This window comes from Symphalangus syndactylus, chromosome 20 (assembly GCF_028878055.3).
Source record: "Symphalangus syndactylus isolate Jambi chromosome 20, NHGRI_mSymSyn1-v2.1_pri, whole genome shotgun sequence".
NCBI lineage: Eukaryota > Metazoa > Chordata > Mammalia > Primates > Hylobatidae > Symphalangus > Symphalangus syndactylus.
The window spans coordinates 24221221-24248481 of record NC_072442.2 but is presented as its reverse complement, the minus strand read 5'-3'; the positions used below and the strand labels follow the sequence as shown (position 1 = coordinate 24248481).

The following is a 27261-nucleotide window of genomic DNA, read 5'->3' as shown; positions in this document are numbered from 1 at the left end:
GTGGTGACTCAGGTGGGTGAGAAGGGATCACAGAGGGTCACTTGGAAGGACCCTTCAACACTGAGGTTCTAGGACACAAGACGACACAGAGCCCCGTGGCCCCCCGTGTGCAGCCTCCTAGGTCAGTTAATTCAGGGGGACCTCCTGACCCCTAATCAGGGTGCAAAGGTGGCAACCCCAAGCCCCAGGAGCAGAACTCAAGTAGCTGAGGACAAAGGAAAAGGGCCAGCTCAGGACTCGCACCCCCCCACCCCCTAGGATGTGCTTAGATTGTTTTTGCAACTTTTGACCCCAAATGACATCCCAGACCAAGGGGCCACCTGGAAGACACCGAAGACCCCAGGTCCGAGTAGACGTTGGTCCTGGTCTCATCATCGGGGCAAGGGCTGCTGGGGGCACAGTCCACATCATCACCCTCCCCATGGTCTTCAAACTGCTCCTCATTGCTGATAAGCGAGGTGGTGGAGTGTGTAGAAAGGTCTGAGGTCGTCATGGATGGAGTGTGGACCAGGGACCTGAGGGTCCGAGAGCACCCAAGTCAGAGGAGGACACATGGGTCCCCAGCCACAGCCCGTGGTGACTAGGCATTTCCCTTTAATTGGCACTACCGATTAAGTTTGTACCTCTTGACCTTACCAAGTACACTTCAGGGACCCTATCTAAAGGGAAACATCTCACTACAGAAACCGTTTCTACAGTTCAAACCAATTCTACCCATGCTACCCCAGAGGAGCAAAACACTGCTTACAACCTAACTGTCTAGCTACAGCTAGATCAAATTATAATTATTGAATTATAATGTTAGTAAATTATTAAATTGTGGAATATCAAATAGTGGTTGAAAGGTTTGTTAAAACATTTGGAGTAGCGGCAGGTGCAGTGGCTTACGCAGGTAATCCCAGCACTTTGGGAGGCCGAGACAGGTGGATCATGAGGTCAGGAGATCGAGACCATCCTGGCTAACATGGTGAAACCCCCATCTCTACTAAAAATACAAAAAATTAGCTGGGGGTGGTGGCGGGCGCCTGTAGTCGCAGCTACTCAGGAAGCTGAGGGAGGAGAATGGCGTGAACCCGGCAGGTGGAGCTTGCAGTGAGCCAAGACCGCACCACTGCACTCCCGCCTGGGCAACAGAGGGAGACTCCGTCTCAAAAAAAAAACAAAAACAAAAAACATTCGGAGTAGCTGCTCTGCCTCTGTAGTAGCCATTGTTTTATTCTTTTATTTCCTTAATAAACTTGCTTTCACTTTAAGGAGAGGAAAAGAAAAAAACATTAGGAGTAATACAGAAAATGAATATAAATGGATCTAAAATTTTAGATACTGTAAGACTGAGCATGGTCATCCCTTGGTATCCAAGAGAGATTTGTTCCAGGACCCCCTGTGCACACCAAAATCTGAGGATGCTCGAGTCCCAGATATGAAATGGCATAGTATTCACATACAACCTATGCATATCCTCCCGTATACTCGAAATCATCCCTAGATTACTTATCATACCTAATGCAATGTAAATGCTTTGTGAATAGTTCTTATACTGTGTTGTTTTTTAAGTTTGTCTTTTTTTTTTTTTTTTTTTTTTTGGAGACAGAGTCTTGCTTTGTCACCTGGCTGGAGTGCAGTGGTGCAACCTCTGCCTTCCAGGTTCTAGTGATTCACCTGCCTCAGCCTCCTGAGTAGCTGGGAGTAGCCTCCTGCCACCATGCACAGCTAATTTTGTATTTTTAGTAGAGATGGGGTTTTTGCCATGTTGGCCAGGCTGGTCTCAAACTCCTGGCCTCAGGCGATCTGCCCACCTCAGCCTCCCAGAGTGCTGGGATTACATGGCTGCTCCCAGAGGGCAGCACAGCCCCTCTTCTCCATCCACAGCCCCAAAGGGCCCCACCAAGAACGTCAGGACTCTGAGAATCACTTGAGTTTGAGAAATCCTGCATTGAGATGTACTAGGTTGAACCACATGAAATTACCTTTTTTTTGAAGATGGAAATGATTAAAAGTGTCAATTTCATGTGGTTCAACCAACATAGGAACTCCTCTCTTCCCTCTCCAAATCCCTGCAGCAGTCGTAACCATCACCTTCTGGTAAGGGGCTGCCATTTGCAATCCCCTCGGCTTCCTCAGCCACAATGGTGGCAGCTTCCCACCACCCCACAGCACAGTATCCCTCGAGAGACTTGGTGAGGGCTGAGATGGAAGGGACTCCTTTCTGCCAACACCAAAGTTAAAGGTGAAACTGCTTCACTGGGAAGTCACTTAGGTCTTAATACTGTTTTTAAATAACATTTCTGATTATGGGAGTACATGCTCAATATAGAAAATATAGCAGAGTAGATGGGAGGTAATTAAAATGATCAATTGCCCGGGTGTAGTGGCTCACGCCTATAATCCCAGCACTTTGGGAGGCCGAGGCAGGTGGATCACGAGGTCAAGAGATCGAGACCATCCTGGCCAACATGGTGAAACCCCGTCTCTACTAAAAATACAAAAAATTAGCCAGGCGTGGTGGCGGGCACCTATAGTCCCAGCTACTTGGGAGGCTGAGGCAGGAGAATGACGTGAACCCAGGAGGTGGAGATTGCAGTGAGCTGAGATTGAGCCACTGCACTCCAGCCTGGGCAACAGAGCGAGATTCCATCTCAAAAAAAAAAAAAGACAAAAATTAGCTGGACATGGTGGCACGCGCCTGTAGTCCCAGCTACTCGGGAGGCTGAGGCAGGAGAATTGCTTGAACCCGGGAGGCGGAGGTTGCAGTGAGCTGAGATCATGCCACTGCACTCCAGCCTGGTGACAGAGTGAGAGTCTGTCTCAAAAAAAAAAAAAAAAAAAAAAAAAATCATCCCACCATACAGAAATAACTGCTTAATTTCCCAGATTAATTTTTTTCTAGGCATTTCCTAACACATATGTCTGTGTTTTGTTTTTTGTTTTTTTTTTTTTTAGAGATGGGGTCTTGCTATGTTGCCCAGGCTGGAGTGCAGTGGCTATTCACAGGTGTGATCCCACTACTGATCAGCACTTGAGTTTTGACCTGCTCTGTTTCTGACCTGGGCCAGTTCATCCCTCCTTAGGCAACCTAGTGGTGACCCATTCCCGGGAGGACACCATACTGATGCTGAACTTAGTGCAGACATCCGATCGGCATAGTACACTAGAGCCCAGAAGTCCTGGGCTTAAGTGATCCTCCTGCCTCAGCCTCCCAAGTATCTGGGACTACAGTCACATGCCACTTGCCTGGCATATGTTTGTGTTTTTAACAAAGCTGATCTCATGGACATCTTTGTAACCTTCCTTTTTTTTTTTTTTTGAGACAGGGTCTTGATCTGTTGCCAGGCTGGAGTACAGTGATGTGATCATAGTTCACTGCAACCTTAAACTCCTGGGCTCAAGCGATCCTCCTGCCTCAGCCTCCCAAAGTCCTGGGGTTATAGGTGTGAGCCATCATGCCTGGCCACAGCCTGCTTTTTAAAACTAATTGAGATCATATATCTCATACTAAATTATTAACTAGTCATTTAAAACTTGACTTTGCCTGCAGGACTAGGACTGAAAATAAAGTAAAATTAAATTTAAAAACTTGACTTTGCACAGCTGCCTAAAATTCCAAAACTGTCCCTTACTGTTAAGCATTTAGTCTGCTTAGAATCTTTTGCTATTCAGAATACCCATGACACTAATGCCTCTGATACAAATTTTGAGCATGTTTCACATTTTCTTCCTGGAGACACATTCCAAGAACCACATTTCTGGGCTGACAGGGCAAATATTGAGCTTCAGGCGGTTTTAACTCACTTGTCCTCTGGCAGAAACAGGCCCCCAAGTCCCCCGTCCTTCTCGGCAGGACTCCCGACGGACCCCTCCAGGCTCTGAGTGCTCTCCATGGGGCTGTCCGTGTACAACTCCTGGGGGCCCTCAGGTGGCGCCAGCGTCATAGCCTCCTCCTCATCCTCGGGAAAAAAGCCAGGCTCCCTGGGGATGAGCTCGCCATCAGCAAAGGTGGGGCCTGTGACCTCGCTGCCCTGGGAAAGACACAGCAGAGACAAGATCAGTGAGGCCAGCTTCCCGGGGCTCAGTGTTCCAATCAGACCGCAAGGGCATCAGCCAGGCCAAAACAGCAGGACTGGGCACAGGAGGCCCAGACCCCAAACCCTAAGTGTGGGAACACCTGGCAGATGATTAGTCCCAGGGACCTCTCATACTGGCTGACTCATGAGCATCTAATGAGGAGCTGGAATTCCCAGGAACAGCCATCCACGAAGAAGGGCCACAGTCAGGCCCGCCACTTCATTCAGGGCACCCTGGTTGGCACATCAGAGCCCCCACTGAGGCAGAATAGGGTCTGGAGGCAGGGAACATAAGGCTGATTCACACTGACTTCCTAGAGCTAAATCAAAAGGAAAACCCCAATTTTCCAAGCTCAAGTAGGTACTCCCTTTGCATCCCCACCACCCCCCCACGCACCACCCCCTCGCCCCGCAACCTTTTCTGCCTGGCAGATGAAAAACTGAGAGTATCTCTGATTGGTCCCCTCCTGCAACCAATCAGGCTGGTCACAGGCTAAGTTTTAATTTGCATAGGAATATAACTTTGTAACTTCACTTTAGTCTCTGATTGGTTGCTTTCTGATTGCTTTCTGCAACCAATCCGATGTTTGCATAGGGTGTAACTTTGTAACTTCACTTCGGCCTCTGATTCGTCCCCTTCTGCAACCAATCAAACTGACTGTGGGCCACTACTTCATTTACACAGGGTGTACACCAAGTAACCAATGGGAAACCTCTAGATGGTATTTAAACCCCAGAAAATTCTGCAACTAGGTTCTTGATCCCCTATGCTTGGGCCTGCTCCCATCCTGTGGAGTGTACTTTTGTTTTCAATAAATCTCTAGGTGCGGTGGCTCACGCCTGTAATCCCAGCACTTTGGGAGGCCAAGGCAGGCGGATCACGAGGTCAGGAGACCGAGACCACCCTGGCTAACATGGTGAAACCCCGTCTCTACAAAAATACGAAAATTAGCTGGGCGTGGTGGCACATGCCTGTAGGCCCAGCTACTCGGGAGGCTGAGGCAGGAGAATGGCTTGAACCCGGGAGGCGGAGCTTGCAGTGAGCTGAGATAGCGCCACTGCAGTTCAGCCTGCGTGACAGAGCAAGACTGAGTCTCAAAAAATAAAATAAAATAAAATAAATCTCTGTTTTTGTTGCTTCATTCTTTCCTTGTTTTGTGCATTTTGTCCAATTTTTGTTCAAGACGCTAAGAACCTGGACACCCTCCACTGGTAACACCACCACAAAAGTCTGTCAGAGGAAGCCAAACGGCTTCGAGAAGGCTTCTTGGTGCACAGTGTAAGGGCACAGTCACACTGAACAGCTTTTAGGACCAACAAGCCTGATCTAGTAGAGTTTGCTGCCACATGGTACAGTGAAAGCTGCACAACTTGGGATCCACCCTACATGACTCTGGGCACATCATGGAACACCTCTGAACCTCAGTTGTCTTCTGTAAATCAGGAATGGTGACGGAATCTTACAGGATCACTGTGCTGATTAAATGAGGTATTTCACATTAGCATCTAACACACAGTAGGACCTCAATGAATAAACCCCGGCCAGAAGATGTGATGCCTAGCCCAGGAGGCAACTGCCTGTCTGGGCCCTGCCACAGCCTTGCTGGGAGCAAGAACGCCAGGGCTCACTCCTGAGCGTTGCTTGTGCTGGGTCTGGGGCCCGGCACAATGACGGTGTGTGATAAAGACATGCTGGCACCTTTTGTTAAATCATCAGATAGAAGAGCTTTGGCCTGGTTCAGAGTTGACCCTAGACTGAGGGGCAGCTCTCTGTAAATCACTTACTGGGGCCACTTCACCTCTGAGGAGGCAGGTACTTCTCAGGTGGCACTGCTTCTACCTGACCCATTGGAGATGTCAACCTGTTCCCAAGGTTCTTTGGTGTGCTCCTCAGCCAGGACTGGCAGGGTACCCTATTAAAGGATGCTGCAGTCCCGAGATTACAAGAAGGACAACAGAAACAGGCTGTGAAAAGCCTCCTGGAGTCTCAGACAGCTGAAGAAGCTGCTCAGCGACAGGCCTGGATGTGCCTGCCCAGACATGTGCAGCCGTCTGCTGCCACCAGTGAGCTGGCAGCCCTCCTGGGGGTCCGTCCCCACCAGGAGACCCCTGGGCTAAAAATAGACGGCACTATTATAATGAGCCTGGTTCCTGCCTGTGCTGTGATAGGCTGAGCACCAGATGGACCAATAACACAAGCACCAGTGAGCCAGGCACGCCAACAGCAGAGACTGTGGAGACAGGTTGCGTAATGAGAATCCCCCCAGGGTTCCCAGGGCCCCTTCCACCCACATGACATTAATCTTGTCACATGGCTCCCAACCTATCAGATCTTGTGCCCTAAGCAAGCTCTTCATCTCCAAGCCTGAAGCTGCATCCCAGTAGAAACAAAAGGAAACCAGCATCACTGAGCAGCCATCAGGCTCCAGAGACCGAGCTGGGCATTCACATATTATCCCACCTGTGCTTCATGACAGCTCTTCAGGGCAGTGATCATTATCCCCATTTTACTGATGGGGAAACAGAGGCTCAAAGAGTAGCACATCAGAAGTCCTCCAGCCAGAGGGCAGGGCAGGACAGGGCCCCCCGCCCCGCCTGCCTTTGCATCCACACACTTGATTCCATTTATCCTTGATGCCTCCCACACTTTGTGGATTTTCAAACTTCATGGTGACAACAACGAGAGCACATTTTATAGGGACATGTGACTAATTATGACTCCTCAGCATGCCCCCAATGCAGCAATTTCCATGTCCATCCACTTAACACCCTCACAGGACACTGCAGGTTAGCATAGGGACACCTAAGAGAAACAAGGCAGGAGGGAGACCAGAAGAGAACTGGGGCTCTCAGAGGACAAGGCGCCTGGTCTGTTCTTTCACCTGGCCGGGAAGAACTGCAAACTTTTCACCTTCCTGGTCACACGGGGAGGGAGAGTTCCCCTTGGCTGGGAATGACCGCCCTGTGGCTCATGCATGAGCTCAGCAACTTGGCAATGGCGTTTCTTCTGGACTTCACCCCAGCCCGATGAGCTGAGCCTCTTTTCCCCTTTCTGTAGGTGAAGGGCCTTGCCTGGGGCCATGTGGGAGTTTACAGCCGGGTCTGGACATGATTCTGTTTCCCCAACACCCACCTTCCCCCTACAGCCACATCCTGGGGAGGTTATGGCCCACCGGCTCCCAGAGGCAGGCAAAGGGCCCAGTGCAGATCAGCATCCTAGCTCCTCAGGTGTCCGACGTGGCCTCTGGCCACTGATACAAGGACACAGAGGCCAAGTGTGTGCCGGGCACTGCCCCACTAACACCTGGCTCATGACATGCAGATGGAACCGCTGGGCCCTCTCACCCAACGTCTACAGCAGCGTCCTGACACTCCCAGCAGCTGGCCCAAGCCCCTGACCGGGTGGAGAGAGCAAATGGCTTGGCTCAGGCACAGGCAGGGCAGAAGCAGGGGCACCAGGGTCCCACCCTCCAAAGAAGACCACCACCTCCTCAGGCACCTTTCAGCCTTGGACTAAGCAGAGTCCACATCTGCCCAGCCCTTCAGCAAGCTCCTCACCTGTCTCACACACCCCATCCCTCACAACAGCCCCATGGGAGCTGCCTGCAGTGGACAGGGCAGAGATCTGGGATTTATCAGCTCCGTCTGACACCTGGGGAAGATGAGGCTCAGGGTGGGAGGGTGGCTGCCCTGGAACCTCGCAGTTCACAGAGGGCCTGCGGGGACCTGACACCCGGCTGACACACCAAGCCCTCACCTGCCTGGCCACACTATGCGCACACACTCTCTCCAGCTTTTTCTCTTAAAAATGGCTGCTCCCAACATTAATACTTTTTCCTTCAACCCACAGTTGTTTGTCCAAGGCAATCGGAAATTTTAATTATAACTTTAAAGCCATTTCTAGTAGTTTGCCTCCTAAATTCAAATATAATAAAGACAGTTTACCGCACGCCTTGGTTAGCCCAGGACAGTACTGGTTTATGCCTGTCCCAAGATCCCCTTGGTTTGGTATTTGCCATGCTCACCCTTGCTCCTCCCTGAGGCCCGAAGTCCCCAGCCCCAGCTCTTGTTTCCCCGGCCCTCTGGGGAAGGGTCTGGTGGAAGCCCTTGCTCCTTCTCCCGCCGGCCTGGAGGGGAGATGCTGGAAGGTGCCAGAACGCAGCCTCTTCTCTCTCCTTGAGCCACCATTCATGGGCTGGGAGAACTCGGAGTCAAGCATATTAGAACTCTTCTTGGCCAATTTCCCTTTTGTATGTTTTTTAGATAAAGTTGCAGAGGAAAAGGAAGAACTTGGCCATAATAACAACACTGCCCTCATAAGGTTTCCAGATGGCCTGGGGGTCACAGGCTTCTGGAGGCGGTGGGTTCCTCTCCGGCCAGGCTGCCTGCAGGTCAGCATCATGCAGAGCCCCCTGTTGAGCACACTTCCAAGTAGACTGGGGGTCATGGGAGAGGACACCATCACCCCACCTCACCATGCTCGTCAGGATGCCCAGAGAGCTGCCTGCTCATCCTGGCTGCACGGTCTGCATCCTCACCACAGAGGCGCCCACCCAAGCCTGGCTCTGGAGGGCTGGCAGGAGCGGTGGGGCAGGGACGGGGCCTCCCCAGAGCTCATGTTTCTAGGTAGCTGGGGTCAGCAAGTAAGGCCTGTGCCCAGGGCAGCTTCCAAGACTGCCTCTCAGAGCCCCGGTTTCCTGCCCATTCCCGCCTGCTGTGTGAAAAAGGAGTCCACGCACGGCCGTCCAGTCACCACCCAGGGACCCTAGCATCAGTGACATGTTCAGGCCTGGAGTTTGGCCTGGTGTTCCCACGGTTTGCACGGAAAGGCTGTGTCTGCTCTTTTGGGGGCCTTTGGGGAAGGGACAGTGTGGTATCCTCAGGAGGCAGCACTGGGCATCGTCTCTGGCACAGTCTGACTTGCCAGGGCTCCGTCCCTCAAGACCCAGAGCCAGCCCTGAGCTCACAGCTCCCTGTACCCCGGGGCACAGGGCCGGCCACTGTAGGCCCACGGGCTTGGCTGGTACATGGCCACACCACCCCAGGCTTTCTTCCACCTGCCAGCGGACCTGGGGTGAAGGGAGACAGCGGATGCAGTGTGTTCCTCCACAAGCCCCAGGAGGCCCCTGGGGGTGGGCCTGGGTGAGGGCTCAGCTCTGGGGCCTACCAGTCTGGGTTTTGGGCCCCGCTGGCCCAGCCACTTACAAGCCATGTGAGCTTGGACAAGTGACCACCTTTGTGAGCCCCTGGCTCCTCACCTACAGAATGGGGCCAGTCAACTCCACCTCAGTGGCAGCTCTAGGGGGCCACACGTGACAATTTACATCGGAGAGTCGGTCATGGTAGGAACCTTAAATTCTGACCTGGCCTCATGAGGGGCTACAGGCAACAGAGGCTGAGCTATTCCTACAGCCATGGGTCCCCGGCTGGTCAGCCAGCAATGTCCTGGACAGATGAGCAGCCAGGAGGGACACCCACCCTCCTCAGAGAAGCCAAGCTGGGGAATTACGTGAGGCCAGGGCGTTCTGGAGAGAGCTGGAGAACAGGATCCAGCCAGCCACTCTGGCAGGGCAGGTCTGCACCCCCTGTACCCCTACCTCGCTGTCCCGCTGTCCCACTCTGTCCCCAGCAGGGAGTGGGAACCTGGAGGCACACAGCCTGCCGTGGGGCCCTCTCCAGTCTTGAGAGCCGTGTTCGCCTGCCAGCAGGCCCCAAGTCACCCCTTCTTTTGTAGGAAGTTGGCAAGGGATGAATTCAGGGCTGCTGAAAAGGCCATGTATCAATACACGTGGGGGCCGTCCCAGCCTCAGAGTGGCCAACAATGCCACACTGTCCACACTCTCAGAGCGGATGCAGCATCTGGTCCTCTCCCTCCCCACCTCCCCCATGGGGAGCCACCTCACAGGCACACACCAGCACCCTGCGTTTCCCTGAGCTGACACACAGAGTACATGGACCCCGAGTGACCACATATCCACCTTCCCTGTGAGAACAAGGACCCTAACTGGGTAGCTATGGGGATTTCCACGTCAGAACCCCAGTGGTTAGCACTGTAGAGACCACATGGCAGGTGGTTGAACCATACTGTACTGCAGCATGATGAGCCGGGAACAGCCCAGCCACAGGACCCGGAGACCTGGGTGCCAACTCTGGTGTGGTCACTGCCTGACTGTGTGATGCTGGATCAGCTGTTTAATTTCTGGGCCTCATCTAAACACAGGGAGGGAACCACCTGCCTGGCAAGGCTGCCACAGGGAACTAGGACAATGCCTTGTGTCATGAGGGTGCGGAACACATGGCAAAAGGAGGCGCGGGGCGGCGTTAAGGACAAGCTCTGGGGTAGATGGCCAGGCCTGAGCCCTGCTCCACCATTCACCATTCATGAGCTCCGCAGCTTCAGGGTTACTGAACTGCTCAGTGCCTTAGTTTCCCCATCTATAAAATGGAGTTAACTGTGATTAGGATTAAATGAGCTGCTACACATCCTAAGCACTTTATGGTCTTAGCACACACAGAAAGCGCTAAACAAACAAACAAAAACAACGACAAAAACAAAAAACCCTTTGGAGTGCAGTGGCGCAATCACAGCTCACTGCAGCTTCAAACTCCCAGGACTCAAGTGATCCTCCCAGCTCAGCCTCCCAAGCAGCTAGGACTACAGGTACACACCACCACACCCCAAAACTGAACTACTATTGTTGTCATCGTGTTGAAGGAAAACAATCCGGGGTGCCTCCTGGCCTCCTGGCTCCCATGCAGCCCCTGGGACCTCTCCCTCTACCCACCGTGGCTCACTGGGCCGCAGCTCGGCTGGGTTTTTTTGGCTTCCGGAAGCCAGACCTGCAGGTTCCAGAGCCTGCCCTCCAAACATCAGTGCCTCTTTCTCCCCACCAGGGTCCTCTCCTGCCCGCTCTCACGGAAGGTCATCCTGCACACGAGGCACACCCTTTAATAAGCGTTAAGATGAGATGCTGCCTGGGGAAGGGAGTCCAAGAAGCTCCGAGGTTCCAGCTCATCCACCCCCAGCCCTGGCAACGGCCTCACTCCCCAGGCACTAACTCAGAGCCAAAGAACAGCTCTGTGGGGACAAGGCAGGGTAAAAATAGCTTGGGCGGGCACATGCCCACTTCCCTCGCAGCAAGGCACTGGCAGGCACACGTGCAGTGCTGCCGCTGGGAAGGTGTGCATGTGTGTGGTGGGGGTGGACACACACTAAGCCTAGTGTGGGGGAGTCCAGTGGCTGCCCGGGCTAGGCCTGTGAAGAATCTCTCACCCCACTCCCAGCCAACCAACAGCTCTGGAATGAGATGGGCCGGGTCAAGGTCTCACGGGGTCCTTCCTACAGGCAGCAGGAAATTCAGCTTACTGAGCTAACTCACAGGTGCCAATGCCCCCAGGTCCACAGGGAAGGGATGTGATTGCTGGGGCTGGGGTCTTCCACACCCCACCGTGGCGTGGCTGCTCTCATCATGAAAAGGTGGCGGCCGCAGAGACTGGTGCGCAATCTTGGCTGTAATGGACTCCTTCTGCAGCTGCCAACCCTGGCTATGGGTCAGGCCTTGCTCTGCAGATGCAAGGCTGGGTATTTATCAGTTGCTGATAAGAGGTTTTGGTTCAACAGAGAGTTGCCCAGGCACCAGCCAAGGCAAGGGTGGGGATAAAGGGGGTTCAAGCATCCACCCAGGGGCAGTGCCTCGGCCTTGCCTTCTGAACAACAAGCAACCTCAGCTCAGACACGAGGCCTCGGCTCACCCCAACAGAGCCAGGGGTAAGCATGGGAGCACCAGGTCACCAGGTCACGAGGGATTATCCCGCACCTCAGCCAGCCCCGGGGACTGACCACATACTGTGAGATCAAAGCTCTGCAGCCCAGAGCTTCCCGCTCTGATCAGGAAGAAACGCTGCGCTGCTACGTTCCATCCCCAGAGTGGCTCAGAGGCCCCGGGGTGTCAGGGAGGGACCCAGTGCCCCATTCCTCCAGCTAAACTCCCTCCCAGGGGATGGCAGCCAAGGCAGGGCAGCTTCCAGACTCTCTCCTCCCAGCCAGGGGCCCCAGGATCCACCTCCTGAAACTCACCCCAGAAAGGGTGTGGCCAGGAGCTCAAGACCACCCCTCAGCAGGGCCCACTGATCCTGCCCTGGAGCTTCTAGGAGTGGATCTTGTGTAGACACCTGGCTGCTGCGCTCCACTTCCATCTTAAGGTGGGCCTGCAGGCCCCAGGAGTGGGGGCAACCGGGACAACTGGGGTTCCCCCAGGTGCTCATTCATTTCACATGAGAAGCAAGCAGGCTTTGATTCTTGCATCACCCCCAGAGGGAGGTAATAAATCACCCTATTTTACAGACTTTTTGTAGAGACAGGGTTTCACCATGTTTCCTATGCTGGTTTCAAACTCCTGGGCTTGAAGATGGGGAGACTGAGGCTCTTGGGCAGATTTGGTTCAGTTCTGGATCTGGCACACATTGGCTGTGGAACCTCAGGTTGGTGCTGAACAGAAGAGAAAGTGAAAGCAATGCTTGTGTTTCTCCAAAACTCATGACATTTACATAAAGCAAAGGCGGTCACTCAACAAGTTCTGCCGCTGCACAAACATCACTGAGGAAGGGCTGCTGAAGCCCACACTGCCTTTCTTTCAGTGTTTTCATCACAACTCTTGAGCTGTCTCTCTCCGATCTCACACCCTCACCCCAACACACACACTGCTGATAAGGCAGCGTCAGAGGAGCCCACAGAGAGGAAGCGGGGTGTGTGCTGAGGCTCCCAGGAAGACTCAGAAATGAGATGTCAGATAGCCTCCTGGGAGCTCAACTAAAAGAGAGATGCACACATTTCCTGAGGCTGAGCAGAGGGACTAAGGGATCTAAGTACTAAGGGATCTAAAAGACAGAGCCTGTCCTCAGGGAGGGGCTAAGCGAGTGGTCTTCTGGGAAGCACCAAGAGGGAGGGTCTGAGGCTGACCCGGGCCACGTCCACCAAGGCACTGGCCAGAGGTGTCAGGTCTGGCTGGCCAGCACATCCAGCCTGCCCCGAAGGCGGTGGGGCCTGGCTCAACATTCCAAACCTGTCCAGCCCTTGGCCCCTGTGTCCAAGTTCACGTAGCACCCACTCCCAGGAGCCTGCTGACAGACAGGAGAGAAGGGCTGCCCAAGCTCATGTGAGTGCATTTCTCACCACAAGCGGATCCACTGGACAATTGGTGAGCACGAGCGGACTCAAGTTGTGGGGTGTGGGAAAAGCCAGTAAGATCTGGTTTTCAAGCCCATTAGGATGCAGACCAGACCCTGGACCGTGGTGTGATCCCACTGGAAACATCCCAAACAGCTGGGCCATCCACCGTGGGGAGACGCTCTCACTCCTGTCTCCCCACCGTGCCACTTCCGTTCCAATAACAAGTGAGCATGTCAAAGGCTGGGAGTTAAAAACGGGCCAGGCGCAGTGGCTCACATCTGCAGTCCCAGCACTTTGGGAGGCTGAAGTAGCTGGATCACTTGAGCCCAGGAGTTTGAAACCAGCATGGGAAACATGGCGAAACCCTATCTCTACAAAAAATACAAAAAGTTAGCCAGGTATGGTGGCGCATGCCTGTTGTCCCAACTACTTGAGAGGCTGAGGATAGAGAATCACTTGAGCCCAGGAAGTCGAGGCTGTGATGGTGCCACTGCACTCCAGCCTGGGCAACAGGAGTGAGACCCTGTCTAAAAATAAATTAGTTAAAATAAAATAAAATAAAACAAAACAAAACATATTACTAAAAATCTAAGCCAGGCATGGCAGTGCATGGCTGTAACCCCAACTATTTGGGAAGTTGAGGCAGGAGGACTGCTTGAACCTAGGAGTTCAAGGCCTACCTGGGCAACATGGTGAGACCCTCATATCTTAAAAGAAAAAAAAAAAACTAATAGATGAGAGAAACGAAGGAATAAAAAAAATGCTTGAATCATCCAAAAGGACAGACGACTGACAGCCAGAATACATAAAGAACTCAAATAACTCAATAACAAAAAAACAAATAATTCAATTTAAAAATGGGCAAAAGATCTGAATAGGTGTTTCTCCAAAGACAACACACAAATGGCCAAGCGGTATATGAAAAAATGTTCAACATCACTAATCATCAGGGAAACACAAATCAAAACCACAATGAGATACCAACTCACCCTAGAAAGAATGGCTATCATCAAAGAGACAGAAAACAACAAATGCTGGCAAGGATGTGGAGAAAAGGGAACTCTTAAACACTGTTAATGGGACTGTAATTTTTTTTTTCTTTTTTTGAGATGTAGTCTCACCCTGTCGCCCAGGCTGGAGTGCAATGAATGGCACGATCTTGGCTCACTGCAACCTCCGCCTCCCGGAATCAAGCGATTCTCCTGCCTCAGCCTCCCGAGTAGCTGGGATTACAGGCACACACCACCATGCCTGGCTAATTTTTTGTATCTTTAGTAGAGAAAGGGTTTCACCATATTGGCCAGACTGGTCTCAAACTCCTGACCTCATGATCCGCCCACGTCGGCCTCCCACAGTGCTGGGATTACAGCTGTGAGCCACCGTGCCCGGTCAGGACTGTAATTATTAATAGAACAATCATTATGGACAATGGTATGGAGGTTCCTCAAAGAATTTAAAACTATCATATGATCCAACAATTCCTCTAATAGGTATACATACAAAAGAAAATAAATCAGTATGTCAAAGAGAGATCTGCATTCCCACATTTATTGCAGCACAATTCACAATAGCCGAAATATGGAGTCAACTAAGTACCTATCAACAGATGAATGCATTTTTAAAATGGGGTGTATATATACACAATGGAATAGTATTCAGCCATAAAAAAGAATAAAATCCTGTCATTTGTGACATGGATGAACCTAGAGAACATTGTGTTAAGTAAGCCAAGTAGAGAAGGACAAACAGCATGATCTCGCTCCTATGTAGAATCTAAAGAAGTTATCCCATAGAAGTAGAAAGTAGAACGGTGGTTACCAGAGGCTGGAGCGGGTAGGAGAAGGGAGGATGGGGAAAGGTTGGTCAACAGGCACGAAGCTATAGTCAGATGGGAGGACTAAGTCCTGGTGTTCTATTGCACAGTAAGGTTACTACAATTAACAGCAATGTGTATTTAAAAATAGCTAGAAGATAGCATTTTGAATGTTCTCACCACAAAGAAATGACAAGTGTTTGAAGTGATGGTTATGCTAATGACTCTGATTTGATCATTCCACAATACATATGTGTATCAAAACATCATACTGTACTCTCTAAATATGTACAATTGTATGTCAATTAAAAACTTAAAGATTATGTGGGATTAAAACTCCACCACATCAGTAATACTTTTAAAGAAAATTGGGTAAACAATCCTATTAAAAGATCAATATTGTCTGAGTAAATTAAAAACAACTACATGCCACTTACAAGAAACACAATTGAAATTTAACAAGATGTAACACTTTTATATCTATGCATCTAACAGTCTCAAAACATAAAGCAAAACTTAACAGAATGGGAAGTGGGAACTGTTAATTCACCTCTCTCAGAAACTGATGGAACATGCTGAACGTGGCTCACACCTGTAATGCCAGCACTTTGGGAGGCCAAGGCAGGTGGCCAGGAGCTCCAGGCCAGCCTGGGAAACATAATGAGACTCCATCTCTACCAAAAAAAAAAGTAAAAAAAAATAGCCAGGTGGTGCATGCCTGTAATCCCAGCTACTCAGGAGGCTGAGGCCAAAGGATTGCTTGAGGCCACGAGTTCGAGGATGCAGTGAGCCATGATTGCACCTGGGTGACAGAGCTCAAGATTCTGTCTTTAATAATAGTAATAATAACTATTATTATTAATATATTATAATAATCATTATATATAATGATTATTATATATTATTATTATTATTGATGGAATAAGCAAACAGAATTAGAGAGGACGCAGAAGACCAGAACAACACAAACTTCTGACTGATACATACAGAACACTACACTCAACAACTGCAGAATAACACCAGTAGATGAAAGGCTAATGAAAAACTAGATGCTCGCACGATACCAAAGAATCACCCTACAGATTGCTGCAAAACACCAAAGCACCCCACATACCTCTACCAGGGAGAACATAGACTACTGTCCCTTTAATGCAGAGATCAAATTTAGCATCACTAATTGGAAAGAACCAGGCGCTGGCCTCCCAATGCGATGCCTAAGAGGTACACAGCATCACCTATAATGTGGGCTTAACGAAGTATTTAACTCAATTCGAATCAAGCCTTAGGATCTAACTTCTACCAAATGGAAAAATGGGATAGAAGAAGAAGTTACACATCACCACAGGGAAGATGCATTTCTAAAGGTTGAGGCAGGTTGGAAGAAAAGGCATTTCTAACAAGTTCTCGGGTGATGCGGATGCCACTCGTCCCAGGACTACACTTTGCAAACCACTGTTCTAGATTAACTGAGAGACATAGAAACCGAATTATTATCCTTGATTAGATCCCAGATCAAACATACAAACCACCACCCAGCTGTAAAAGACCTTTTGAGGATAAACAAGGAAGATGGAATCTGGAGTAGATATTGGGTGATATTAGGGAATTATGCTTAATTTTGTCAGGTGTGTTAATGGCATATCGTTGTGAAGGAAAATGTCCTTAGTTTTGATAATTTTAGTCTAATTTCTTTTCAAATGGCTCATTTGAAAAGAAACTTGGTTCATTTGAAAGTTACAGGCCAGGCACGGTGGCTCACGCCTGTAATCCCAGCACTTTGGGAGGCCGAGGTGAGCCGATCATGAGGTCAGGAGTTCGAGACCATCTTGGCTAACACAGTGAAACCCCATCTCTACTAAAAATACAAAACAATTAGCCAGGCATGGTGGCGGGTGCCTATAGTTCCAGCTACTCGGGAGGCTGTGGCAGGGGAATGGCGTGAACCCAGGGGGCGGAGCTTGCAGTGGGCCGAGGTCGCGCCACTGCACTCCAGCCTGGGTGACAGAGCGAGACAACGTCTCAAAAAAAAAAAAAAAAAAAAAAGCAGCAGCAGCAGCAGTAAACATTATATGAAAACATGAAAAAAGAGCCTGCCCCAAATTTGCTGAACTAGTTAAGGAAAAGTGTTATTGCCTGTCTTTTGGATAAAAGGTGTTTTAACTAGGATGGGATGATATCTCATTAGTTTTCATTTGCATTTCTCTGATGATCAATGATGTGAGCACCTTTCATATGCCTGTTTGCCATTTATATAAATTACATATAATAGAAATGTCTATTCAGATCTTTTGCTGATTTTTTGATCGGTTTATTCGCTTTTTCCTGACAGGTCCGGCTCTACTTAAAAGGATATGAAAAAGTGAAGCCATCCTGAAAGAATACTATCCTAGAGGGTAGAGTCCACAGAAACGAGCCTGAATGGACCAACATGAGCTCCGAGGATGAAATGAGAACAGAACAATGAGCAGTCTTGGTTTCAAATGATCAGATCAAGCGGCAATGGATGGCTGAGGTCATAATAATGATCCGGCCTCTAAAAGACCATTCACAGTCATAAGAGTCCTAGAAATGTTTCCAAATAGAGCAGGTGGTCAAGAGCCATCCCCATGGCCCTCACCCATGGGCCTTTGCCTGAAAGCAGAACTGCCTCCCCTCTACTCTGCCCACCCTCCTCTTCCTCTTCCCCCTTCCCTTGAAGGAGGTTCCCAAGACCCTTTTCTGTTATGGGCTGAATCCTGTTCCCTCTAAAATTCATATATTGAAGTCCTAATCCCTAGTACTTCAGAATGTGACAGTATTTGTTGATAGAGTCTTCAAAGAGGTAATTCAGGCCGGGCTGAATTGTAGGCTCAAACCTACAATCCCAGCACTTTGGGATGTCGAGGTGGGTGGATCACTTGAGGTCAGGAGTTCGAGACTAGCCTGGCCAACATGTTGAAATCCAATCTCTACTAAAAATACAAAAATTAGCCGGGCATGGTGCCACATGCCTGTAGTCCCAGCTACGTGGGAGGCTGAGGCAGGAGAATCACTTGAACCTGGGAGGTGGAGGCTGCAGTGAGCCAAGATAGTGCACTGCACTCCAGCCTGGGCAACAGAACAAGACTCTGTCTCAAAACAAACAACAACAAAATAATAATAATAATAATCAAGAGGTAATTCATTTAAAATGAAGTCCTAGTGGGTGGGCCCTAATGCAATGTGACTGATGTCCTTGTAAGAGGAGATTAGGACACACACAAAGGAAAGACCATGTGACGACACAGGGAGAAGATGGTTGTCTGCAAGCCAAGGAGAGAGGCCTCAGAAGAAACCAAGCCTGCTGACACTTGATGCTAGACTTCAGCCTCCAGAATTGTGATAAAACACACTTTGGTTGTTTAAGCCATGCAGTCTGTGGTCCTTTGCTATGACAGCCGTAGCAGACCAATAGACCAATATACCAATATCCCTTCTCCTCCCCTAGGAAGCCTTCATGGAAACCCCAACCCAAGCTCAGTCTGGATTTTTCACCCACCTTCTCACCCTGATAACAAAAGAGAATTTTTTCAAGGTCAATTCAATTCAACCTTTTTTTTTATTTTTTGAGATAGAATCTTGCTCTGTCACCCAGGCTGGAGTACAGTGGCACAATCTCAGCTCACTGCAACCTCTGTCTCCTGGGTTCAAGCAATTCTCCTGCCTCAGCCTCCCAAGTAGCTGGGATTATAGGTGCCCACCAGCACGCCCGGCTAATTTTTGTATTTTTAGTAGAGACGGGGTTTCACCATATTGGCCAGGCTGGTCTTGAACTCCTGGCCTCAAGTGATCCACCTGCCTCAGCTTCCCAAAGTGCTAAGATTACAGGTGTGAGCCATCTCGCCCAGCCAATTCAACCTTTAAAGAGAACTACAGATGGTCCTCAACTTACAATGGTTTGACTTATGATTTTTTTTTTTTTTTTGAGGCAAGGTCTCACTCTGTCAACCAGGCCAGAGTGCGGTGGCACCATCTCAGCTCACTGCAACGCCCCCCTCCTGGGTTCAAGTGATTCTCCTGTCTCAGCCTCCCAAATAGCTGGGATTGCAGGTGCCCATCACCACGCCAGGCTAATTTTTGTATTTTCAGTACAGATGGGGTTTTGGCATGTTGTCTGGGCTGGTTTCAAACTCCTGGCCTTAAGTGATCCATCCACCTTGGCCTCCCAACATGCTGGGATTACAGGCCACCACGAGCCACTGTGCCCGGGCTGACTTTGATTTTTCAACTGTATGATGGTGCAAAGTGATCCACAGTCAGTAGAAGTCGTACTTCAAGTACCCATAAGAGCATTGTTTTTCACTTTCAGCATAGTACTTAATAAACTGCGTGGGACGGGCCAGGCACGGTGGATTACACCCAGCACTTTGGGAGCTCGAGGTGGGCGGATCACGAGGTCAGGAGATCGAGACGACGGTGAAACCCCATCTCTACTAAAAATACAAAAAATTAGCTGGGCATGGTGGCAGGCGCCTGTAGTCCCAGCTACTTGGGAGGCTGAGGCAGGAGAATGGTGTGAACCCGGAAGGCAGAGCTTACAGTGAGCCGAGATCGTGCCACTGCAGTCCGGCCTGGGTGGCAGAGCAAGACTCCATCTCAAAAACCAAACCAAACCAAACAAAACAACAACAAAAAATAAATTGCGTGGGACATAAAACACTTTATTGTAAAACAGGCTCTGTGTTAGATGATTTTGCCCAACTGTAGGCTAAAGTAAGTGTTTTGGGCACATTTAAGGTAGCCTAGGCTAAGCTATGGTGCTTGGTAGGTGAGATGTATTAAATGCATTTTTTTCTTTTATTTTTTTTTAACTTATGATACTTCCAATATACAATGGGTTTATTGGGACGTAACCCCATCAAGGAGCATCTGTAACTGGATTTCCAGAACCTACTCAAGAGACTCAGGGATTTATTTTTGGTCTGTCCTAAAAAAAAAAAAAAAAAAAAAAAAAAAAAGAAGTTGTATTGTCTTATTCTCTTTCATGATTAGTTTGAAATACTGCTACTTCTTAAGAGATGGTATTTTGTTGAAATCAAAGCTTGGTGAATCTATGATTATCAGGATGGCATTCTATAAACACTATATCTAAGTAAGTTATTTCCATTTTCTTTTTTTTTTTTTGAGATGGAGTCTCACTCTGTCACCAGGCTGGAGTGCAGTGGCACGATCTCGGCTCACCGCAACCTCCGCCTCCTGAGTTCAAGTGACTCTCCTGCCTCAGCCTCCTGAGTAGCTGGGACTACAGGTGCCCGCCACCACACCCGGCTAATTTTTGTATTTTTGGTAGAGATGGGGTTTCACCATGTTGGCCAGGATGGCCTCGATCTCTTGACCTCGTGATCTGCCTGCCTCAGCCTCCCAAAGTGCTGGGATTACAGGCATGAGCCACCGTGCCCAGCCATTTCCATTTTCTTGTGCGTTCTCTCAGTAGTATAAGCGTTCTATTTCAATTTTAGAGAAGCATATGCACAGTTCAGAGACATTAGAATTGCAAAGGCAATTTTTGTTTGCCCAAAACTGTATTTAGTATAGTTATAAGACTAATGTAAAAGGTATTTTACCTACACAGCGATTGCTTTACAAGAAAAGAAATCAGCAGTTAGCACTGGAGCCACAGGCCCTCACACAAGGAGCCTTTTATCCTGGGTCAGGCTGCCTCTGTGACCAGCAGCGCTCAGTAACTGAACAAGATATTACCAGTTTCTCCGTGCCAGACAGTATTTCTGGCTACTTGACATCTGGAGCATTTTCCTCCCTCTGTTGTGGTCAGTGTAGAAAGGAGGGCCGCTTCTGCCCCCGGGACACGTGGGCACCCTGCTCAGAGGGACGCCAGCTGGCCTGTGACATGGCCCAAACCCGAGCCCCACCCCCCCACTCCACAGCGGTCTAGAGCTGGTTTGTAACCAAGGTGCAGCTGAATTTAGCTCAGTGAATCATCTCCAAGGAAAACCCACAGAGAAAGTGAACTCACCTTTTAATCAAGTCCTGGATGGGGTGTGACTGTCCCAACAATGCCCTGGGTCCCAGATCTGAGGGCCCCGTAAGCCCCTTTCCTAAACAAAAAGGGTCTGAAGAGGTTATCTAGCCTACCCTCTGCCCTGCAAACAGAGCCAACGGCCTTGATTTTCAAATGGGAATGTGGACTTCGGAGGCAAACTGTTGGGGATTATGAAAACAGAACTGAAATTGCTTCCACATCTGGAAAACAAACCCAGCAGCCAGCCCCAAGAATTCCAGGAATGCCAGCTCAAAGAGAAGCTGCAGGTCAGGGGAGGTGTTTCCTCTTAGTTTTCAGTCCCCCATCACCTACCTGAAGCCACAAAGATCTCCTGTCTACAAATGGCTGGTGGAGCCACAACTCAGAGAAAGAAAACAAAGTTGACGTATTAGGCCGCCTACCACGTGGCCGGTCTGCTTTGTGCTTTACAGAGGTGGTAAACTCCCTGCAAGTAACTATCATTTTCCTCCTTATAGATGGGGAAATGTGGCTGGGTGCAGTGGCTCATGCCTGTAATCTCAGCACTTTGGGAGGCCGAGGTGGGTGGATCACGAGGTCAGGAGATTGAGACCATCCTGGTCAACACGGTGAAACCCCATCTCTACTAAAAAATACAAAAAGTAGCTGGACACAGTGGCACGTGCCTGTAATCCCAGCTACTTGGGAGGCTGAGGCAGGAGAATCGCTTGAACCAGGGAGTAGGAGGTTGCAGTGAGCTGAGACAGTGCCACTGTACTCCAGCCTGGCGACAGAGTGAAACTCCATCTAAAAAAAAAAAAAAGAAAGAAAGAAGGAAAAGAAAAAGTGGGGGAATGGTGTCCAGAGAGTCTCATCCACTTTCTCCTGAAGTATCCTGCAGTTTTTCTCTTTAATCCCCTTTGGAGTCACACAAAAAGTTGGGGCCATGCAAACCCAAATCAGGGGTTCCCTAATTTCAATCGTCCCATCTAAATTCTCAGAAAAGATTTCCCAAATGCCTACAGGAAGCTCCAGTTCCCATACAGCCGCTGCATCTCTGGTTCCCCCAAGGAAAGCATGGACCAGAGGTCCCAGCAACTCAAGTGTCAAAAGCGAAGTAACATGCTGCAGCTGAATGGGGTGCCTATAAAGGGCTCTCCTGGTTCTTGGAATGGGCAGCTATTTTTTGCTACAAATTATAGCTTTTCAAGATGTGGCTTTTTGAAGAGAGGGCTTAATTACTCACACAGCCAAGAGTCTGTGGGGCTTGCTTTGGGGGCTCCATACTTTACTATCATGATAAGAGGAGTGATGATAAAAACACTTGACTCAAAGTGAAGGTTTGGGAGGGAAAGCAGTGGCTCAGGCCAGCTCTTTCTCCTGGTAGAGTCCACCAGGTAGATCAGGCTACATTTTCAGGGGAGCGCCCTCCAAAGAGGTGACATGGAACTTTCCAGAGAGAGGCCACTATCCAACTCAAGGAGAGCATGCCTAGATGGAGGCAACCCACGGTCCAAAGCCAGGGTGGGTTCCCATGGGTTCCCACCCAACTCCTCCTCTGCCACAGAACCCTCAGGCCTTCGACAGCCAGCAGAGCACTGATGTTTACCCACAGCCAATGGCCAAGGCTCCATGTGACCCGCCCTTCTGGAGCAGGCAGGTCAGGGTCAGCAGGGTGACTCTCCTCCCAACCCTGCAGGGCCTCCTGCCAGAGCCCTTGGTTTTTATAACCCTCTCCTCCTCCCTGCCCCATCTTCTGGTACCTCCCATCAGCACAGAGCCCCCATGGTCTTCCCAGCAAGCTCAGTTCAGGTGTCTCTCTTTGTCCTATGGCCTTTGCTAGACCCAGCTACCCAAGCTTCGTGTTCCAGAAGCTGCTGTCTTGCATAGGGGGTTGGGGGATGTCACTCAAGCATAGCTGGCCAGGGCTCAGCTTAGGGCCTCTGGCCAGGGCAGGCTTTCCCGCAGTGGGGACAGGTGAGAGGGCATTAGGGGCTCATGGGGTGGAGACCCTCCCTCCCAGGGAGTCCATTGGGAACCCCCTCTAAGAGCTTGTGAGCTCTCCACTGCCAGGCCCAGCTCCTGAGAGCAGCTCGCAAAGCCCCTTCCAGCAGTTCTCAGCCTCAGGACACGCTCTGCCTTTCCCCTTCCCTAGTACCCCGGGCTCCAGGGCACCTTTACCCACCCCAATGCCTCAGCACGTGCTGCTTCTTATGCACAGGGGGCATAAGCACCACCTCATCAAAGACGGGGCTTCGAATCTCTGACACTACACACAAAATTGAGGAGGTCGGCCTGCTGGCTTTCATTGGAATCTCAAGAGGGAGATGGGCAGAGAGAAGATCTCCGAGGAAAACAAGGTTTCAAACCATCACCTGCTCTTAAAGCCTCCCTCTAGCCAGCAGCTCACGCTCAGCCCCTGCTTGGGGGCCACTGTCACCCAGACATCCCCATGTGGCTGTCTCCTGGTGCCTCCCCAACTCAGCCCCGACTTCCATGAACAGCCCACACCTAACTCTCTGTACTACTCCAGCCAGACCCTGTGCAGCCTTGTCACCTGCACGCTGCAGGTGCCGACTGGGTGCCCACACTACCACTCTTCCTCCTCTCTCTCTGTCCTGCCCCACTCCACTGCAGCCCAGCCATCCTGAAGGACAGGGCCCCTGACACATCCTGCTCACACATGCCCCTGTGCCTTTGCCACTGCCCCCTGCCCAGAACTCCTCCATCTGTCTCAGGAGCAGTGCCACTGGCTGGCACTCCCCGAGATCCTTAGCGCCTAAAGAAGCACGAAGTAGTTTTTTTTTGTTTTGTTTTTGAGATGGAGTATTGCTCTGTCGCCCAGGCTGGAGTGCAGTGGCATGATCTCGGCTCACTGCAGCCTCCGCCTTCCAGGTTCCAGCGATTCTCCTGCCTCAGCCTCCTGGGTAGCTGGGATTACAGGCGCCTACCAACACGCCGGGCTGATTTTTGTATTTTCAGTAGAGATGAGGTTTCACCATGTTGGTCAGGCTGGTCTTGAACTCTTGACCTCAGGTGATCCGCCCACGTTGGCCTCCCAAAGTGCTAGGATTACAGGCATGAACCATCGTGCCTGTCCACAAAGGGGTTTTAAACATTTGAGAACATGGAAAGCATGCATCTGCTAAGCACCTATCGTGTGCCAGGTGTTTCTGTGCATCAGCCACTGTTTAGATAAGAATACACAGGTTCAAGGAGGTTAAGTAATTTGTGAAAGGTTGCAGGGCTGGGATTTGAACCAGGTCTGATGTTAACGCAGCAAGGAGGGTACAGAGAATACCAAATGCTCTCAGCGATACGACATCCAGCACCCATGGACAACACTGTGCACTGGAGTGGACTCAGGCTGACCCTGCAGCCACGGGAACAGCAGTTAGCAACGCTGATGGTACCAGAACTTGGACTTGAGCTGAAGCTTGCAGGGACCACGGCACACTGGGCTTCTGAGGTCTGTGCCATCCAGGCCTTCAGGTAGAGCCCTTCTCCCCTTTCCCACCACAGGGAGCTTCAAAGAGGCTACATGTGGGAAGACTTTACAGAAAGGGAGAGGAGCGATTTGAAAGAAAATTGCTAAAAGGAAACACATGTGAAAATGAAAACTCAGGCAAAGGGGGAGAAGGACGAGGGAAGAAGAGTAATGTCCAAGGATTATAAACTGAGTCAAGAAGCCCTTGGAACACCAGTTTCCCTCTGCTCCCTTGGGAAGGCCAGTGACCCACTCCCTGCCCTTATTTTCCCTCTTAGCCCAGATGGAACGGGGCAGACCTTAGATGATACCCAGCAAGAGAAACAGGGAACGTTGCCTTGCACACAACCATGACAACTGTGGAGCCACGATTCATACGTGGTGGGAGGAAAATCCTGAGGCTCAGAGAGGTCGCTCTACTTTGCCAAGGCCACACAGCTGGTGAGCCATAAAGCTGGAATCTAAACCCAATCCAAGCTTGTCCCCTCGAACCACATCAGCGTCCCCTCATATAATCTGCCACCACTACAAGGTGGCTCCACCTGCTTCCTTGGAGGAACTGGACAAATTATGTAAGTTCCCCAGAGGTTACCTAGTTTCTATTTCATTAAATCTGAGACACCTCTGATTTTACAATGCACCGTTATTTCAAGTATGCCAAGAAAAAGGCGCTGTCAAATAATAATCCGCAAATGTGCGACACATTCCAATTTAAGATGTTAAATGGAAAAAAAGGAAAGGAAAAAAAGAATGTGCCTTAGAATCCCAGAAAATACCATGTGAGAGTGAGTGAGGAACAGGGATTCAGTCACAGTTCCGCAGACTGTGTGTGCAGTGAAGAGCAGTCAACAACTCCACACAAGCACATGAGCACACACCTGCCGCTATAAAATCCTTCTTTGCTAACAACTGATGCAATCGTGCAGATAATCATGCAAAAATGTGGTGGCCAGACCTGCCTTGTCAACAAGAACCCTCATTTCACCAGGAGGCCATCAATTCAAGGTTGCCTAACATCAGTCAGACGAGTCAGGCACGGTGGCTCATGCCTGTAATTCCAGCACTTTGGGAGGCCAAGGTGGGAGGACTGCTTACGCCTAGAAGTTTGAGACCAGCGTGGGCGACATAGTGAGACCTCATCTCTACCAAATGAATAAATAAATAGCTGGGAGTGGTGGTGCACCCAGCTACTCAGGCAGCTGAGGCAGGAGGATCACTTGAGTCCAGGAGGTCGAGGCTACAGTGAGCCAAGATTGTATCATTGCACTCTAGCCTGGGCAGAAATGCGAAACCCTGTCTCAAAAAAAAAAAAATCAGTCAAGTGGAGGCTGTTCTGCCCACCTAACCAGCCAGGCTAGGCCAGGATAGCCAGCTTCGCCTGAGTGGAGCTACAGACCTGTGGGCAGCCAAGCTGGATGACTCTGTGGTTAACTACCAAGGGCAGTCACCCAGTGTGGCTGGGCGGCAGCACAGCCTGCACCTTTTTGTCTGGCTTTTCTCCAAATCTCCTGGGGCGTGTGGCCAGCCAGAGCCTCAGCATTTTAATAAGGCAGATGCTGTGGGCTGGCAGTGGCAGACGGGCAGCACTGCCCCAAGCCAGCTTTTCCAGCTAGGCACAGGTGGATGGACAGGCAGGCCCTGGCTGGAGGTGAAGGGCAGGTGGGCCGAGGTATGGAGGGCCATCCTCCCCTTGGCAGGCCAGCCACAGCCTGGCAGTGTGAGCAGCCTCTGGAAGGACGGGCTAGGTACAGCCTCCCTCACTGAACCTGGGGAGAAGTCTGTCACCTCGGAAGCTGCTTGGCATCTCATTCACGGATTGCCACGCAAATGCTAGTCACTTCACCCCAGACCCAGAATCTGTATCTGCAGAGCCCAAGCAGGTTTGTTAAAAACACAGAAGCTGGCTGGGCGCAGTGGCTCATGCCTGTAATCCCAGCACTTTTGGGGGCTGAGGTGGGAGGATCACCTGAGGGCAGGAATTCGAGATCAGCCTGGGTAACATAGTAACACCTCATTTCTACTTTTTTTTTTTTAATTAAAATTAAAATTGAAAAAAAAGATTTAAAAACCCACAAAAGCTGAGGAAGTAGAGTTTTGCTTCTCTCACAAAGGCCCTTGAGTAATGGAGTTTTTCCCCTGCCACCTTCCTGTTTGGGCCATGACGCTCCCCAGCAAGACATTCTGTTAGGTGCGAAGGTTATCAGTCACAACAATCAAACCAGCGGAAGCCTGCAGGAACTAAGAATAACAGCTCACCCCAAAGCACAGTTTTAACTGCTTTTCATACATTTACATATTTTAGCCTTACCACGAACCCTGTGAGGGAGGTACTAGCCTCATCCTCATTTTACAGGTGGGGAAGCTGAGGCACAGAGAAGTTAAATAACTTGTCTAAGATTCCACGAATAGCAAGGGGCAGAGCCAGGATTTGAAACCGGAGACAGCCTGACTCTGAAGGCATTTTGGTGCTAAACTGGCCTGACTCTCTAACCATCTAACCATCCATGAGTGCCAACTAAGTAAAGGCCAGAACCTAGACTGGGCATATTAAATCACCAGGGCTCATTTTATTTTCACCATCACCCTGCGAGGCAGGTGCTATTATCAACCCCATTCTACATGTTGGGCACCCCAACCCTCAGCCACCCCATAGCAGGGGGGTGGATGAACAGGATGCCCCATCTGAATGCTGCCTGACACGCAAACACACACGTGTGTGCACACACGCATATATGATCTGGGGCCCTAAACTGG

General features: G+C 50.2%; 1 protein-coding gene across 3 annotated transcripts in view; it reads right to left on the bottom strand.

The window, feature by feature from the left end:
- Positions 1-27261, bottom strand: part of RAB11FIP4 (RAB11 family interacting protein 4) — a 146407-nt gene that overhangs the window by 16229 nt on the left and 102917 nt on the right. For 2 of the 3 annotated variants that reach the window (XM_055255944.2, XM_055255945.2), the window contains 2 exons: positions 3790-4016; positions 321-515 (listed from right to left, as the gene is read on the bottom strand). In XM_055255944.2, the coding sequence (XP_055111919.1) occupies positions 321-515; positions 3790-4016 (422 nt within the window). The remainder of the gene's footprint in view (positions 1-320; positions 516-3789; positions 4017-27261) is intronic. The other variant, XM_063628613.1, reaches the window with a different exon arrangement.